The following is a 19,685-nucleotide window of genomic DNA, read 5'->3' as shown; positions in this document are numbered from 1 at the left end:
ATCTTTACAATTCTTTATCAATTTTTGTTACTTTGAATTCATTAGAAACTATCCTTTTTCTGGTTATCTTATTTCATTATGCAAAGATAATTCCAACTCATTCCTGAAATTTTGCGTGGTATTTGTCATGCCCCTGAATGAGGCTTGGTGACCTTAACAAATAAAATGGAACTAAATTGTTGCAAATATCGAGATTTTTTTTTCCTTCTTAAGAATTTTACATTGTTTATATTAATAGTCCTTATTTGCCATAAATTAGCCAGTAAGTTAGCCAGAAATAGAAGCTTAAAAAATCTAACAGATTGCTTCTTCAGATTTTATTAGAAATGCTAAATTATTGGGGCGCCTGGGTGGCACAGCGGTTAAGCGTCTGCCTTCGGCTCAGGGCGTGATCCCGGCGTTATGGGATCAAGCCCCACATCAGGCTCCTCCACTATGAGCCTGCTTCTTCCTCTCCCACTGCCCCTGCTTGTGTTCCCTCTCTCGCTGGGTGTCTCTCTCTCTGTCAAATAAATAAATAAAATCTTAAAAAAAAAAAAAAAAGAAATGCTAAATTATTGAACATCAGAGACTCCAAAATTGTGTTCTGTGTATCTTTCACTGAAAAGAGAAAATAACAATTTCCTGACCAGTTTCTTGAACTTTAGTTTGGAGGCAACATAGTATGGTAGGTAAGAGTAATTGCTTTGGGGCCAAACTGCTGGGTTTGAATTATGTTCTACATCTAACTTACTCAGTTTTCTTAATTATAAAAAGAAGGTAACTGTAATAATACTTAAACGTTGTGCTGAGGTTTAATGGGTTAGTACCTATAAAATGCTTAGATGGGCCTAGCATGTAGTACATACTTAAAGGAGTTATTTTTAAACTTCTTGACCAATTCTTTTTTACCTTGTGTAGTTTCTATACTGAAGTACAAATATATATGTCGTACGTGTACATGTATGCTCCAAGTATCTGTCATTTGGATGGCCTACAATTCTCCTACCTCCTGGGGTTACCTTTCCTATCAAAATAGCTCCAACTCTAATCCCTAATATTACAGGTTCCCACAAGTCCTCTCTAACATCTCTGGGGCTTACTGCGGGGAGAGGGGGCTGGAGGTTCTCCCGCTGTAATTTCTTGCTCCCACCAAGTATTACAACCTCACTGTTCCTCCTTCTTATGGCTGCTACCTTTTCTTCGTCTGAAGTTTTATGTTTCTCTTGTAGCCTCCAAGCTCCACTGAGTCACTGCTCTTGTGTATAAAAGATTCTTACTGAAGATTAGGGAAAACTGAACACTACTCAGCCTTGTACGGTACAGGCAACGATATCAACTTGAATATTAAAAACAACTTTAAGTTTTTTGATCTCCTTGCCATGGGAATTTATTACTAGCTATTTACCTGAGGGCTCCCACTTGCCTTCTGTCTTGTTGACTCCTCATAACCTCTCCCATTGTCTCCTTTTCTGAATCCTCCTAGACATGTCAGATGTCTTCTTTCTGGGAGATTATCAGCAGTCTCCTGAATTCTTGTTATTTTATTATGTGGCATATTAAATATTCATTCTCTATTTTCCAACCTTTCCTGGGAGCTTTTACTTTTCCAGCAGCCCAAAAAATAAAAACAAAAATAGAAGAGATCCATCAGGGAGTTTCCCTAATAAAAGACATCATCTGCACCAGTAGCACGTGTGTCTCAGCAGCCCAGTCTCTCACCTGGATGTAGCCTTGAAGAGGACTTCTGTCTTCTAGAATACAACAGCACTATTCAATAAAACTCCCTGTGATTAAGAGATGATTTCTAATCTGTGCTTCTAGTAAGTTCTCCACTAGTCTCATGTGACTATTAAGCAGTTGAAAAGTGGCTAGAGTGAATGAGGAACGTTCGGTTAATTTAAATTTAAAGGACCACGTGTGGCTAGGGGATACCATGTTGAATAGCACAGTTTCGGATTATCTGCTTTTGAAGTCTGATCAGATTTTTCTTCCGGTTATACATCTCTTTGGTTAATTTTTTAAATTAAAATGTAATTGTTCTGACTTTTTTAATGTTTAGTTTAGTGTACAGATGTATCTATACTTGGAAGATTTTTGAAAATTAGTGGGAACAGTAGGTTATATCTAAATTAGAAGACTCCGGAATTTTGTTTAGGAACAAACGTATACAGATTCTTTTCTTAACACGGGAACTAACTTTATCCGTTTATGGTATTAACTTTTTTTGAATATTGGTTCTCAAGAAGTATGAAAGGATTTAGGAATACTCTGAAAAGTTCGGAGTCCATGAACTTCAGGCCTACTGCTGTGCTGTTGGAGATGCTGTGGGAGTGGGTCTGGATCATTCAAAGAGGTCCCACACTGACAAGGCTAGGACCTCTGGAAAGGAGCTGCTGACTTCCAGAATTGTCCTGTGCTGTAGCTGGTGTAGTTGCTGTAGCTACTGCTGCTGCAACCAGCAACTATTTCACCTTTGGAGCCACGGGCAGGAAACTTCTTCCTCTTGCCATTTGATCTCCAGCTAGTGTCTTTCTGATTGGCAGAGCTGAACAGGAAACCAGGAAATGTAATTTTCAGAATCCCAGCACTTAGTGTAGAACGGACAGAGAAGGGTGAGTGTGGGACTGAGAGATAATTGGTAAATTTCAGTATACCTTGCCTGAAGCAAATAATGTTGAAAAGTTAAGGAAGTATGTACTTGTATATGTATGTGTGTGTGTCATTTTTTCTTTGTTCATACAAAGAAATTATATATAAATATAATATGCATATAAATTATATAAAAATATAATTATATAAAAATTATAATAAATACTAGTTTATTACACTCTGTTACATGCTTTAATTTTTGTTTCATTTGTTTGACTTCAGTTGTTTTATATTGGTTCATGAAACTTTGTAATTCTTATATGGCGGTAGGGTATTTCATTCTGTGAAATGTACCATGATATATTTTCACCAGCCCCCTACTAATGGACATTTAGGTTGTTTCCAGTCTTTTGCAATTACAAATAATGCTTTACTGAAAATTGTTACATATATATAATTTTGCACACATGACCATATTTATAAGATAAATTCCTAGAAGAAGAATTGCTCTGTCAGATAGTTTGGGCATTTGTAATTAATAATAATCGTTTATAAACCAGATGGCATGTCTTACCCCTGCCAATATACTTTTTGTTCATTCAGTGTTTGGCTCTCCACCTATATTGAAATGCTAAAAATGCCAGGTCATATAGTAGAGACACAGCATTAATCACAGACAAGGCCCTCAAATGTAGAATCAGGCAGTGGGAATGGGCATTGCAATTTATCTGTAAGTTATGGGAGAATGCAGCTTTTAGCTGGGTAAATGATGGAAGTTAGGGGGAGGTGAATGATTCAACAACTTTAAAAAGCCTTAGGATAAAGAATACATTTTGGAGCTGGGGTAACAGAAGAAGGAAAAATAGAATAAAGAGAGAGAGAAATCGTTTGCATAGATGTCATTCAAATACCCAAAAAAGCCTGAAGCCTATGAAACTCAATACAACAGAAAATGCCTTTTCTTAAATAGCAGTATTGTTTCTAAAATGGCTATTGACATTTAGAGGTATTTTCAGGCCATTCCTCAGCCATGTCCATCATTAATACATGTTTGCCAAAAAAAAAAAAATTAAACTACATAGATGAATATGATTTTAAAATGGAAGTCTTCCTTTACCCTTTTCCTAATATAATAGTTTTAAGTTTGGTATGATTTCTTTAATATGTATGTATACACCCAAATGCACACATACAAATATACACAATTTCTTTTAAATAGAGAAAGTTTACGGGGCCTGGCTGGCTCAGTTGGTTAAGTGTTCAACTCGATTTCAGCTCAGGTCATGATCTGAGGTTTGTGCGATCGAGCCCTGTGTCACACTCTGCGCTGGGTGTGCAGCCTGCTTAAGACTCTCTCTCTCTCCTTCTGCCCCTGCCCCCAGTAAAAAAATCATTTAAAATGAAAGGTTTATACTATACATACTGTTCTCTAATCTTCCAAATCTCCAACTGGAAAAGCCAATATAACATGGCTTTCTTTCCATGTAGATATGTTGTATTCTTTTTAATGATTGCACACTCTTCTATAGTATGTAAGTATAAAAATATATTTTACATGCACAATTGGTGAATGTTTTCGGGTTGTTTCTGATTTTCATTATTTCTAAAAATGTGGCAATGAATGTGCCTTAGTTTTCTATAGATCAGGGTTCTATTTTCCTTAGCATCATCTCATGCTTCCTATAAACAAGTAATACCTATAGTAGTAATTACTTTGGAGACAAAAAATATCAGTCATTATGGAAACATATTCTTATGTAGAACCATTTCTTCTTTGGAAATGCCTAAAGCATTAATTGTTATTTATTCAGTAACTATAAAAGGATGGCTTTTGTGTTATTTTCAATATGATGGACCAAAGTTTTAGCTGCTTCTGCCACTTACTTGCAATTTAAAGTGAGAAACGTGAACTTTATGTAGTATAGACTATTATAAGGATGAAAAAGATGAGGTATGGGACGCATTTTGAGCTGCTCTGAGAAACAATAAGATATAATATTGAAAATACAAATGCTAAAAAAATAAAATAAAATAAAAACGCATTACTTTTAGACTTCTTTCACAAAAGTCCATATCAAATGTAAACCATGTAGGTATTTTCCTCGATTACTTTATCTCCTGAAATTGCTGGTGGTTGCTTGTGGAAGTCGTGGAAGTGCAGAGGGAAACTTCTGAGCACTGGCTATAGCACAGGAGGGCTCATGTTAGACTGAGTCTAATCCCTCCTCCAGCACCGGCCAGCATTGAGACCTAGTCATGCCACTTTAACGGTAACCTAAGTCATCGGACATTCTCCTTTTGATTGAGCATAGTGCTGTCTGCTTTATTTCATAGTCATAAATCTGTCGAGTTAGGATGAACTGAGATGAAATGTAGGGATGCTACTGTGAAAAACTTGCTGTTTATATAATTAGGATGATTCCAGGGATTAAGGATACTTATGTGTCTGGGACATATCTGTAAGGTTCGTTATTATGCCCTTTCAAGAAGACATCAACTACTGAAAAAATGGTAAGAGAAAAGATTGAGAGAAAGATAAGACACAGGTTTTTGACTAAATTATAAATTTAGCGGGACATCAGAGTTTCCTTTATCCTCAGACTCATGAAGTACTACCATTCCTTATTTTTTTCATGAACCAAGAAGATAACAATAATGATTAAGGGAAATTCAGATAAAAGGTGGCATAGATATAAAAATTATTTGTGTTACTCCTAGGAGAGTTCAAGATAGGATCTGCCTTTTGTTTATGTAACATGTTCTCGTTCGTTGTTCATATTTAGTCTTTATGAATTCGAACTCATTAATCCTTGGATTTCTCCTTTAGTTCTTTTAAAAAATGGCTATCACATATATAATTTCCTCATCTTTAGAAAATTTCTATTTGTTTTTTGAGAGCAAATTATTTCAAAGCTGCCTTTGGTTTACATTTTGTGTATTGAAGGCCTCTAAGAAAATGATCTTAGTGATTTTAATTATGGTTTTTCATCTTTACCTTAGAGAGTTACTTTTTTTCTTTTTTCTTTTTTTTTTTTACATTTTGGGCCACTTTCTGAATTCCTGTCTTAAAACTTTTATTTATTTATTTTAATCCTTTTGGGACAAGAATTTCTAAGTTCTTCCATAGTAGGTAATAAAAAGGATTCCTTGATTTTTTTTTGTTTTGAAATATATAATTATATAGTTGTTTACTTCCTCGTTATGTTAAGGGCCTATGGGCATACTTTGCTGGTTGGGATATTGTTAAATAATGTTTAATTAATTATTTTTAGAGAGAGAGAGTGTGCGTGTGCAGATCGGGGGAGGGGCAGAGGAGAGGGAAAGAGAGAATCTTAAGCAGGCTCCATGCCTGGTGCAGAGCCCTACGAAGGGCTGGATCTCATGATCCTGAGATCATGACCTGAGCTGAAATCAGGAGTTGGACATTTAACTGATTGAGCCACTCAGGCACCCCTCATTATTTAAACTAAAAAACTAAATCATGTTTATACATAAAGATTGTTGTGGGTTTTTTTTAAGTTCTTATTTATTTGTTTATATATGTATGTATGTATGTATGTTTGTATGTATGTATGTATGTATGTAAGTAATCTCTATGCCCGCCATGGGGCTTGAACTCAGGACCCTGAGATCAAGAGCTGCATGCTCTTCTGACTGAGCCATCAAGGCGCCCCTGCATAAAGATAGTTTTTGAGGGCTTTCTGGATCACCTTAGTTAAAATTATAGCTCACTTCTTATTGTTTTCCATTTTTTTTATCCTCCTTCCCGGCTTTGTTTTCCTCCTTAGCATTTGTCACCTTCTACTTCTAAGTATAATCTCTCTCTCTCTCTCTTGCTTTTTTTGTTTATGTCTTCTGTACTAAAGTATAATCTTCCTGAATGCAAAGATTTTTATCTTTTTTTTTTTTTTGCTATCAGTGCTTAGAAAAGGCACTGTATAAATACCTACCCAGCTTTCCAATTTCTAAATATAATTTGTAAAGAGTAGTTAGTCAGAAATTTTAATTTTTCAGAGATACTGATCTTGTTTTAAATTTTTTATAGTGAACTCCAACTCACTTGAAATATAATATATGTAAATATATATGAATATATATATAAAATATAAACATTTGGAAAGTGAATATTTCCATCTTTTTGAACTTTTTATTTTTATTTTTTATTTATTTATTTTTTTAAAGAGTTTATTTATTTATTTGACAGAGACAGATAGCCAGCGAGAGAGAGAACACAAAGCAGGGGGAGTGGAAAAGGAAGAAGCAGGCTCATAGTGGAGGAGCCTAATGTGGGGCTCGATCCCAGAACGCTGGGATCACGCCCTGAGCTGAAGGCAGACGCTTAACGACTGCGCCACCCAGGCGCCCCTTTCTTTTTGAACTTTAAAAAAAAATTATTTTAAAGATTTATTTACTTATTTGAGAGAGAGAGAGCGCACACACACACACACACACACACACACACACGTGCACGCGCGCACGGGAGGAGGGGTGGGGAGGGGCAGAGGGAAAGGGAGAGAGATTTCTAAGCAGACTCTGTGCTGAGTTCCAAGCCACTGTAGAGTTCAATCTCATGACCCTGAGATCACGACCTGACCAGAGTGGAAACCAAGAATCAGACACACAACTGACTGTATCACCCAGGTGCCCGTCTTTTCAAATTCTTATTTTATGGAAGACATATGCCTTAACTCTCATCCCCTTAAATCAGGAATTTATTTAAAAACTCAATCCTTAAGGCCTAATATGGAGTCTGCACATATTAAGACCAGTCATTTGCAAATTTCTGGGTTAGTAATGATAATTGATTTTCATAGTGATGTTAATAATGGTGATTTTGATGTGCCTTAAGATCCTGAAATACTTAAAGTTCCAGAAGTCTCTCCTGCAAGCCCTGGTACAGTGGGAAGCAAATTCAGGAAAGTAATGGTGGCATCTTCTCTCAAACTATCCAATCAACAAATCTCATCGTAAAATGACTACTTCTAAAACTTGAACAAAGAATAATATGAAAATGATTAAAATCTTATATATTACCTTAGTATTTTAAATGGGAAAATACTATTTTGTAATATATGTGGAAAAAGGTATTATTAGGAAAGTATTTAATATCTCTTTTATTCATTTTAGATAAGATGGGAAAAAAACATCACATTGGGGGAACCACCAGGATTCTTACATTCTTGGTGGTGGTAAGTATCTTTTATTCCATTTTTATTAGATTGATGATATATTCCAGTAGGCCTGCACTATACCTATTTATGATTTCATGCTTCTTATTTATTTATTTATTTGTTTTTGTTTTCTATAATTATTTTATGAAGGTAGCACTTAAAAAAAAAGTCAAACTCAAAACCAGCCTTAGTGTTCTTTTACTTAAAGATACTACTATTGAGTCAAGCTGGAATTGGGTTTGGTATATGAAATCTCCTACTGTAAGTATGATTCTGGATTAGTCAGCTTAGGCTGCCATAATAAAATACCATAGACCACATGGCTTAAACCACATAAATTTCTTTTCTCACATTTCTGGAGGCTGGACATCCAAGATCAAGCTGCTAGTGTGGTTTGTTTGTGGTGAGGTCTTTCTCCCTGGCTTTTAGACCCTCATGATATCATCTAAACCTGAGGATACGGAAGGTAGAGGTAGTCGTGAATTTTTAGGACAATGAGGAATTGTCCAGAAGAAAAACTGAAATAGTTCAATATAGATTGAGGAAACGAACCATGTAGGAACACAGAAAAGACCGTCAGACTATATTGAAGGCCCAGTTGATACCAGAGCTTATAAATGTCATTGTAATACCAGTATGTCCAGATACGTGACTTTTCTGCAACAGCAGTGGCAGTTCACCTGTCTGCATGGACAAGCTAGTGTGTTTGTTTGCATTTCTTCAACTTAGAAGCATTTTCTGTTCAGTGCCTTATATATTCATCACTCAACATCTTAATTAACAGAGAAAAATAAAAGCTCTCTTCTTGAGCCACACACATGGTTTCCTGGGCACGTTATTTAATGCCCTCATCTTTGTAACCTTTCTCCTGAAAAGATGCCTTACTAGAGGTTTTGTGGTGAATGGAACCGCATGTGATCAGTTGTGGTTGTGGGTTTCCCTTGTTTGTCTCACATATGTGTGGCAGGAACAGGTGCAGTCCTTTGGCTCAGAGCTGTTCCTGTATTTGGAACAACGGTTTATTGCAGTTGAGCACTATCATTGTGCTGTTTTCCTGGGGTTTAAGACTGAGCTGTTATAATACATATTATAAAAGTCAGTTTTTCATTTTACACAGTATGTATTTACGATATCTAGATCTATATTGTAAAAATTTAGCTGTTTGCCAGATGTAATTGAGTCTCCTTGCCTGTTAACACCTTATATTTTGCATGTTTCCAATTAGGTCTGCAAAGTAGTCTAAGAAACCATTTCAGGAGTCTGTCCCTATTGGATTAGTTGGCTAACAAAGTGAAGATTTTGAAAATTTTCCATTAAAGAATTAATTTTATTTCTTGCACCGATTTCTCTTTTGCTCCATTTCTTATGAATTTAACCTATTTTCATACTGTTGATAGTACCTCACTGAATACTTTAGCTTTTTCAGTTTTAACTATCAGAAGGTATAGCTCTTAAATCTGCCATTGTTCTTCCTTTTTCTATGGCTCTAAGATTCAGGGGAGCTCTTCCCCTGTGGCTTTGGTATTTTAACTAATTTTAATTTGTACCTAGTTGGAGATATTGAAGAGATGATAAATAATGGGCATCTACATATTTTATAGTCTATTCAATTTAAATGTAGCACCTATAAAATATATGGGTACAGTGTTCTCAGTTTTTAAAATTTTCTCCCCTGAAACTACTAGTAAACCCTTTAAGGTGCCTACTCCGTCTATGTAAATAAGTGGTTCTTAATGATTTTGAGATTATGGGCTCATCTGAGAACTGATGAAAGTCTATGGATCCTCTCCTTCAGAAAACTACCCAGATCCTAAGCTTTCCTGATCATTGTGTATAGCCAGCCATGACTGTGGACCTTAAATCCAGCAGATGCTTGACCTTTTGTTGTTGTTGTTAACTGTTTCAGAGGTCCCTTTGATTTTCTTTCTTTCTTTTTTTTTTTTTTTTTTTAGAACTTTTTTTTTTTTGAGCAGTTTTTGGTAGACTCACAACACAGTTAAGGGGAAGGTACGGAAATATACCTTCTGCCCCCAAATAGGCATACCTCCTCCACATCAGCATCCCTCATCAGAGTGCTACATTTGTTATAGTTGATGAACATACACTGACACATTCGTAATTACCCAAAGTCCATAGTTTACATTACAGTTCATTCTTGGTGTTGTACATTCCTTGGGTTTGAACAAATGTATAATGACATGGTCCATCAATATAGCATCATACAGAGTATTTTCACTGCCCTAAAAATCCTCTGTGCTCTGCCTTTTTATCTATTCCACTCTTATGTCCCACTACTGGCAACCACTGATCCTTTTACTGTCTCCATAGTTTTGCCTTTTCCATAATCATTTAGTTGTAATCATACAGTATATAGCCTTTTCATATTGACTTCTTTCACTTAGCAATATACGTTTAAAGTTTCTCCATGTCTTTTTCATGGCTTGGCAGCTTATTTCTTTTTAGTGCTGAATTCTATTCCACTGTCTGGATATACCATGGTTTATTTATACATTCACCTACTGAAGGACATTTTTGTTGCTTCCAAGTTTTGGCAGTTATGAAAAAAGCTGATATGAACATCCATGTGTTTTAAGTTTTGTGGTCAATGTAAGGTCTTTGTCTGGATTCATGTTTTTGCATGTAGATGTCTGGTTGTCCTGGTACCATTTATGGAAGAGACTATCTTTGCTCTATTGCATTGCCTTTGCTCCTTTGTCAAAGATTGATTGACTATATATGTGGGTCTTTTCTGGCTCTCTATTTTGTTCTACTGTTGCATGGTCTATTTTTTCACTGAAACCACACTGTCTTAATTACTATAGTTTTATAATAAGTCTTAAAGCTGGGGGCACCTGAGTGGCTCAGTCAGTTAAGCGTCTGCCTTCAGCTCAGGTCATGATCCCAGGGCCCTGGTATCAAGCCCCACATTGAGCTCTCCGCCTAGCAAGGAGCCTGCATCTCTCTCTCCCTCTCCCTCTGCCTGCTGCTTCCCCTGCTTGTGCTCTCACTCTCTTTGTCAAATAAATAAATAAAATCTTTAAAAAAAATAAGTCTTAACATTGGATGGTATCAGCCCTCCAACTTTGTTCTTCTTCTTTAACACTGTGTTGACTATTCTGGGTCTTTTCCTTCTCCATATAAACTTTAGAATCAGTTGTTGATATCCACAAAAAAACTTACTGGGATTTTGATTGGGATTGCTTGGAATCTATAGATCAAGTTGGGAAGAACGGACATCTTGAAATGCCTGACATTTTTAATCCTTAACTCTTTAGAGCTTTGCTTTATCATATGTGGTCTAGGTTAGGGATTCAGGATTATGATAATGGTTACTTTTTTTCTCTTTTAACCTGGGAAACTGTTAATGTTGTTAAGGTCCATATGAATAGGATAATGTCTATTTTTCTAGAGCTTACTGCTTGCTCATTTGGTCAAGCACAAGGTCCTTTTTGGAGGGACCGGTTGCAATTTTGTGACTTCTTCTCACTTCTGTTTTTTATAGAATATTAGAATGTTTAAGCTTCTTCATCAAATATTTACAAAATGCAAAACTATGCCGCCCTCAAGGAAATAAATATGGGAAAGATAAACAATTAATAGTAATAGTATTATAACTGAGGTATATACTAGTTTTAATAGCAATTCAGGAGGAATGCTTATTTCAGCTTGTGGAATTTAGGAAAGGCTTTATAGAAAAAAATGAGTCTGAGCTGAGCTGGAAGTTGAGTGAAAGAAGGATATTTTGAGTGAAAGAAGGATTTTTGAGTCAAGGAATAGTTAGTATGAATTCTCAAAAGGAATGATCATGAATCTAAGAAATGACTGGTAGCTTGGATCAGGTGAACTGTAGGTACAGTACTATGAAGTGATAGAATATAAGGATAAAGACAAAGGCAGGGGCCGAATTATGAAGTCCTGAAGTACATCAAGGGTTTTGGATTAAAGCACGAAGATTTTAAACACTGTACTTAACATGATTAGATTTGTGCTTTTAGGCATTCACTTGGCATCAACATAGAGATGGATTGAAGAGGGTTGAGAACAGTGATAACATCTAGTTACAAGGCAAGTATAATTGTCCTGTTGAAAGGTGATCATAAACAGTAAGTAGAATAGTTGGGATGTGAAGGAGGAGTTTTCTAGGTTTTAGATTTGGGATGAACAGTGATGTCATTGGCTGAAAGAGCAACAAGCTTTGGAGAAAAGACCATTGGATGGTCTTTTATCTTGGACAGGTTAAATTTTGAGATGCCTCAGTGACATTCAGATAGAGATGCCCTAATACAAGGTCAGAGATCTGGGTCTGTACCTCTAAGACAAGTCCACAATGGTTTGGAAGTTATTAACACAGACCATACCATGGGAAAAGAGTGTTAATAGACTCAACTGCCCAATGTAACAAGTAAGAGCAGGGCCTGGGGTTGGAATCCCGAGGAAGGTCAACATTTAAGCCTGGGTGGGTGAAGAGCAGCCTCAAAGGAAAATAATTGGAGAGGAAGAAGAGTAATCAGGAGAGAATAATGTATGGGAAGCAAGTAGGACATTTAATGTAGAAATTAAATTCTGCAGCAACTGTAAGTAAAAGGACCCAGAGATTTTCCTGAATTGAGAGGGAAGGTGAACTTTGCTGGTCCTGAGGATGAGTTTTGGTGGAGGGGTGAAAGTGAGATTTTTTTTTTTTAAAGATTTTATTTATTTATTTGACAGATAGCGAGAGATGGAACACAAGCAGGGGGAATGGGAGAGGAAGAAGCAGGCTCATAGCAGAGGAGCCTGATGTGGGGCTCGATCCTACAATGCCGGGATCACGCCCTGAGCTGAAGGCAGACGCTTAACCGCTGTGCCACCCAGGCGCCCCGAAAGTGAGATTTAGAAGGCTGCTCTAATTCATTTTTCCACCTCAAGAGTTACTAGGAGTAACTGAAGTGTGTGGTGCTACATGGAGTAGTTTCAGGATTAACAAGAGAGCAGGACCTAACATCCATCCATCTATCTATCTATCTATCTATCTATCTATCTATCTATCTCTATCTTTTTCTTTCTTTCTTTCTTTCTTTCTTTCTTTCTTTCTTTCTTTCTTTCCTTCCTTCCTTCCTTCCTTCCTTCCTTCCTTCTTTCTTTTCTTTTCTTTTCTTTTTTTTCTTTCTTGTTCATTTATTTATTTGACAGAGAAAGAGAGCACAGCAGCTGGGAGCAGGGGAGAGGGAGAAGCAGACTCCCACTGAGCAGGGAGCCCAATGCGGGACTCGATCCCAGGACTCTGGGATCATGAACTAAGCCGAGGGCAGATGCTTAACCAACTGAGCCACCCAGGCACCCCACATTTTTCTTTTTAAAATAGAATAAAATTGAGCATGTATATAGATTGGGATGAAAAGAATGGGGAGGTTGAAGATGTATGAGAGAGAAATAAACATGCCCGAAAGTACAGAAAAAGTGCAGGGAAATTGAGAGGTGGAGGCCTTGGAGAGGAGGGGGGGAATTTCTGCCTTTAGTATGGATAGAGGAAAGCGTGTGATTTTATTTTCTGGAAGTTTTTCCTTGTTTCTAATGTGATTTCCTTTATCATTTCTTTTTTTCTTTCCCAGTTTGCACCCTGCCCAGTGCTATAGTATTTCCCATGCCTCCCATGTTCGTTACCTTTACCCAGATCAAATTCCCTTTGAAAATGTCTTTCCTGTTTGTTTTCTTTAATGAAAGTTCCCAATGCTTCCATGAATTTCAGAAATAGAAATGCCGAGAAACTTCTTTCTCCTGAAATTAATGTCCTTTTCAATTTGGGTAATTTAAAAATAAACACGTCTTAAAATCTTCCCATTTAATGTTTTGATGGCAGAAATTATGCTTTATTCTTACTTAATTTTATATGTAGAACACCTTTTGAAATAACTTTGGGCCCGTACTTATTTCCTGAAATTAAATATATATGATGCTGCAGAGAAAATAAACTAATAACGAAGATTATGAGAATTCAGTTTCTTTCTTTTTTTTTTTTTTTTTTTTAAAGATTTTATTTATTTATTTGACAGAGATAGAGACAGCCAGCGAGAGAGGGAACACAAGCAGGGGGAGTGGGAGAGGAAGAAGCAGGCTCACAGCAGAGGACCCTGATGTGGGGCTCGATCCCATAACGCCAGGATCACGCCCTGAGCTGAAGGCAGAAGCTTAACCACTGTGCCACCCAGGCGCCCCAAGAATTCAGTTTCTTTCACTGGGAATGGGAAGTCAAATCTTACAGTACACCAGCACTCTAATGATTTTAGAGTCTAATGGATGACATCAGGTATAGCTAAGAATAACCAAATACCCATGCAAAAACAATAACAGTGAATTAGTCAACTGGCTTACTAAAATGGTATAATAGTTATCATTGGAAGACTGGTTCTTACTCATCTTGTATGTCTTGTCTATAATAGGCATTGCATAACTAATTATTTATTTGAATTAAGTTAAAATAGGGTGGGGGAATGGGTTAAATAGGTGATGGGGATTAAGGAATGCACTTGTGTTGAGCACCAGGTGATGTATGGAAGTGTTAAATCACTATATTGTGCATCTGAAACTAATATTACACTGTATGTTACCTAACTGGAATTTAAATAAAAACTTAAAAAAAAGTTAAACAGCAGTATAAGACAATGCAAGTGTTAGCGAGAGAGAAAACAAAGAATAGAGATGGTTAAGTTATAAAGAAAAATCAAAATGTGTCTGGAAGAGAAGGAAAAGAAGGAAAAAATAGAAAAATTTGGTGGTGAGCAGACATTGTAAATAACATGGAATTTTCCACTAAGTATGAAGAATTAGAGAGGAAACTGAGGCAAATTTTCTCCATTAATAGGAAGGCTTCTTTTTTTCTTGCCATACTAGTTATGAGAATTTTTTAGAGTATCTTTATTTTTCTTTTAAAAGTACTTTTGCATATACCATCTCTTTTATCTGTATGAAGCTTGTAAAATATATAACATATTCTCTCTTTTTTACACAAAGAAACTAATGGAAAAAAAACCCTATTTTCTCAAGGTCAGATTTAGAATTAGAATTGAAATTTCCTGAATTGTAACCAGTGCTCATCTCAGTAACAGATGATATTTCTTCAATACAGAGCAGAATTTAGTGGCCCACTATTAATAAGACATTAATTACAGTTCCCTTTTGAACATCCTGAGTGGCTAATTCTAGACAGCAGATATAAATGGGACTCAGAAAAGTTGTCTCTTCTGAGTCTGGTCTATATTGAGGCATCCATGCATCACTGGCAGCTGCATATGGGGTGAGGGGGTGCTTGCCATAGGATACTCAGGAAATGAGTTGGAATATGAGGGTCAAAGGTAAGATAACAAAGTGTTTGCTGTCTTATCTAGGACAGGTATCTACTACACTTATAACAGCCGATGCTGCTTGGACTGCCAGAGCTTCATAAACTTGCCCATAATCAGCATGCACCATCTTGAAATGAGAACTCTTAATACCATACTCACAATAGAGGTAAAATTATGAAAGAATAAAAAGTTCAAGCCCAGCTCTGCTACTAACCAATTGTGTCCCCTAGGCAAATTATTTAAACTCTTTAAGCTTCAGCTCCCTCCTCGATCAAACAGGCATAATAATGGGAGGATTAAATGCTGAATATATGATGCTTAGTATATGATGCTTGAATTTAGCACATAAGCTATTTTTTTAAAAAATTTTTATTATGTTATGTTAGTCATCATACAGTACATCCTTAGTTTTTGATGTAGTGTTCATGATTCATTGTTTGCGTATAACACTCAGTGCTCCATGCAATACGTGCCCTCCGTATTACCTATCATCGGTCTATCCCATTTCCCCACCCCCCTCCCCTCTGAAGCCCTCAGTTTGTTTCCCAGAGTCCATAGTCTCTCGTGGTTTATTCCCCCTTTTGTTTACTCCCCCTTCATCCCTTCCTTCTCCTACCGATCTCCCTGCTATTTCTTATGTTCCATAAATGAGTGAAACCATATGATAATTGTCTTTCTCTGCTTGACTTATTTCACTTAGCATAATCTCCTCTAGTCCCATCCATGTTGCTGCAAATGTTGGGTAATCGTTTTTTCTGATGGATGAGTAATATTCCATTGTATATATGGACCACATCTTCTTTATCCATTCGTCCGTTGAAGGGCATCTCAGCTCCTTCCACAATTTAGCTATTGTGGACAATGCTGCTGTGAATATTGGGAGCTCATAAGCTATTTTAATGATACTTTAAAATGTGAATTTATCATGAATCCAAGAGTATTATGAGAATTTAATGATAGTGGGACAAAATGTAATGCTTATATTTTATAAATTATTAAATAATGTTAAGGGATAAGACAAGTATGTGTATTGGGAAGTTTTAAGGTGATGAGCAGGTACATGTACATTTTTACATGAAATCCTCCTTAATGTTATGAATAGGTAGTTTCCTTCAGTATAGATTATGGATAAGATTCATTGAAAATATTTTTTTGGGCCAAAGAGAAATTACTTCTTTAGCTATTAATGATTCGAAATTATAGTAACATAGCTTGTCTCCTTGTGTTTTTTTCTTTTTTTCTTCTTTTAAAAATTTTTATTTTCACATAGTCCTGAATGTGGCCAGTGGCTTAAGGTTATATAATTATCTTAGCATCCCATCTCTGGACACCTCTGGAATATTTATTCACCCTTTTAGACTTTTCTGATAACCATTTTGCTTTCCTTATTCCCTAGAGATATTGACAGCCAGTGAAATCATTCACACTCATTTTGTAGAAGAAAAGCAGTGTTTGGATGAAAATCCTCAACTTGGAAATCTTGCGTTTTCCTTCCACTTACGTGGGGAAAATGCTAATAAATGGCACAAGAACAAAGATTTTAATACTTTGCAGGTTTTGATTCCCATGTTTAGTTTAAATTAAATTTGTTTAAATTAAATTAGATTATTTATTTGAGAGAAAGAGAGAGCAAGTGGGGGGGGGAGGAGCAGAGGGAAAGGGACAAGCAGACTCTGAGCTAAGAGCATGGAGCCCTGTGCGGGACTCGATCTCAAGACCCTGAGATCATGACATGAGCTAAAATCAAGAGTCGGATGCTTAACTGACTGAGCCACCCAGACACCCCTCTAACTATTTTATTTGTGAAATACATATTTTTCACATGTTTCTGCTTAGGAACAAAGAGACTGTGTAAATCTAAACCATTACTCATGATGATAAATCCACCACATTTCAAGGATAATACTTTGATATCAAGCTTAATAGGTGTAGAGGTGAGAGCAAATGAGAAGCTCCTTAGCCACTAGCATTTCCAGTTGTAGAGAGAGGAAGTCCGTTATCTGTGGAATTCCAGAATTTTCTGCCCTTGGCCCTCATGGGAATCAGGGAACAAGTTCAGTGGGTCATCAAAAAAGCTTACTAAGGAAGTCAAATGAAATTCCTCCAGCTAAGGGCAAATTAACTATTGCTATGAATCTTACCTACTTAAAAAGCCTAATTTCTCCTCTAAGACATAGGTCCACATTTTCATGTGATAAATGTCATGTCATCATAGTATCAGCCAAAAGCATTTGCCCAGTCCTTTTTTTCTTTTTCTTTTTTAAAGATTTTATTTATGTATTTGACAGAAAGAGACAGCGAGAGAGGGAACACAAGCAAGGGGAGTGTGAGAGGGAGAAGCAGGCTTCCCGCGGAGCAGGGAGCCGGATGCGGGGCTCAATCCCAGGACCCTGGGATCATGACCTGAGCCGAAGGCAGACGCTTAATGGCCGAGTCACCCAGGCGCCCCTGCCGAGTCTTAATAATATATGAGATGAACTTCTACATAGAGTTGTATTTAGATGCTTTAGGAAGTTGAGTTGAAATTTTGAATTTAACTCATCACTAGTTTTGGATCCACAGTCACATACATGCCATGGATTAGATATATATTTTTTTTCTTATGCAGGATATGACATAGCATATTGCATAGATTATGCATTAATATATACTTAAAATATTAGTAGAAGAAAATCATAGTTTAAAATTTTAATTTATCAAGGGTTTATAGAGGTCTTTAACCTTGTTACTTTCTAAATTAGCTAAGTGATTTGTCTACTCTCCTGCAAACCCAAGCATGGATTAATTGCAGAACGTGAACTCATGTTTTGGTCACAGTGCAGCTTTGTTGTTGTTGTTATGATATAACTATTTTTTTTCAAATATTAGGATGGTATTGTAGCAGTTCCATTATACTGTATGAGTCAAATAACTAGTGCAAAACATAGGTTGGATTTTCTACGAAAAGATAAACTTTTGAAATATTTTTCCTTTCTGTGATCACATCTTGGGTAAAAACATACAGATACTTATAAAATAGATGAAATATGTTTAACATGAATATCAAGAACTAAAAATAAATTTTTAAATTTTTATACTTTGAATTTCATAATATATTTCAGATTATTTTTGCCTTAATTATGAAACTCTCCTAATGAGTAGGGTTTTTTAAATTGAAAATTTGCCTTATTTTTATGATGAGTATTGTTTATATTAGTATCTCATAGCTTTCTGGTGGCTACCTTAGCTGTACGGTCTTTGAGATTATGAATACACAGAAAAGAATCAACATTTGTTTTAGTCACTGTAAAATGGTACCTAGAACAGGGCTGGCCAGGGGTAAGTTTTTTTTTTTTCCTCAGTTTTTTCAAATTGTGGCAAAATGCACAAGACATAAAATTCACCATCTTAACTATTTTAAGTGTATATTTCAGTGTTATTAAATACATTCATAATGTGCAACCATCACCACCATCCATCTCCATAACTCTTGTAAAACTGAAACTCTATATCCATTAAACAATAACTCCCTATTCCCTGCCCTTCCAGCCACTGTCAACCATCATTCTGTTTTCTTTCTTCATGATTTTTGGCTACTGTAAGTACCTTGTATAAGTAGAATCATATAGTATTTGTCTTTTAGAGACTAGCTTATTTTACTTAGCATAATGTCCTCATGGTTAATCCATGTTGTAGCATATGTTAGAATTTCTTTCCTTTTAAAGGCTGAATAATTTTCCATTGCACTTATATACTGCATTGTCTTATCCATCCATGGACACTGGGATTACTTCCATGTTTTAACTATTGTGAATAATGCTGCTATGAACCTGGGTATACGAATATCTCTTGAGATTTTCAATTCTTTTGGGTATAAACCCAGAAATGGAATTGCTCGATCAGATGGTTAAATCAATTCCTAAGTATTTACTCTTTTGATGCACTTGTAAGTGGAATTGTTTTCTTAATTTCTCTTTTTGCTAGTTCATTGTTAGTTTATAGAAACACAACTCATTTTTGTATATTGATTTTATATCCAGCAACTTTACTGAATCCATTTCTTTGGTTTTAACATTTTTTTGGTAGAGTCTTTAGTAATTTCAGTCTTCTCTCTCTTTAGTTCATTTAGCTCTAAAGGTTTTTCAAGTTTATTGATCTTTTCGAAGAACCAACTTTTGGTTTTATTAATTCTCTCTGTTGTTTTCCTTTTCTCTATTTCATTGATCCCTGTTCTAATCTTTATTATCTCCTTCTACTAGCTTTGGGTTTAATTTGTTCTTTTCGAGTTCCTTAAGTTTTAAAGTTAGGTTGTTGATGTAAGATTTATCTTGTTTTTTTAAATATATTTATAGCTTTAAATTTCCCCCTAGTGTTGCTTTTGCTATGTCCCATAAGTTTTCGTATTTGTGTTCTCATGTCATCTCTAAGTATTTTTTAATTTCCCTTGTGATTCTTTTTTGATCCATTGGGAATTTGTGCTAATTTCACAAATTTGTGACTTTTTTAGTTTTCCCTCTGTTATTCATCTCTAACTTCATCCCAGTGTGGTGAGAGAAGATATTTTGTATGACACCTATCTTTCCAAATCAACTGAGACTTAATGTATGCACTAACTTATGGCCTATCCTGAAAAATGCTTCAATTA

At 35.9% G+C, this 19,685-nt stretch overlaps 1 protein-coding gene across 5 annotated transcripts in view; it reads left to right on the top strand.

Annotated features, from left to right (window-relative positions):
• The window catches only part of SSBP2 (single stranded DNA binding protein 2), a 283,430-nt gene that overhangs the window by 80,074 nt on the left and 183,671 nt on the right, over positions 1-19,685 (top strand). For all 5 annotated transcript variants that reach the window (XM_011220992.3, XM_011220990.3, XM_002916223.4 and 2 more), the window contains exon 3: positions 7,699-7,760. In XM_011220992.3, coding sequence (XP_011219294.1) covers positions 7,699-7,760 — 62 coding nt within the window. The remainder of the gene's footprint in view (positions 1-7,698; positions 7,761-19,685) is intronic.

The sequence above is a fragment of the Ailuropoda melanoleuca genome, chromosome 3 (assembly GCF_002007445.2).
Source record: "Ailuropoda melanoleuca isolate Jingjing chromosome 3, ASM200744v2, whole genome shotgun sequence".
Lineage (NCBI taxonomy): Eukaryota > Metazoa > Chordata > Mammalia > Carnivora > Ursidae > Ailuropoda > Ailuropoda melanoleuca.
The sequence above is the reverse complement of the archived record's forward strand: the minus strand, read 5'-3'. Positions and strand labels throughout refer to the sequence as shown.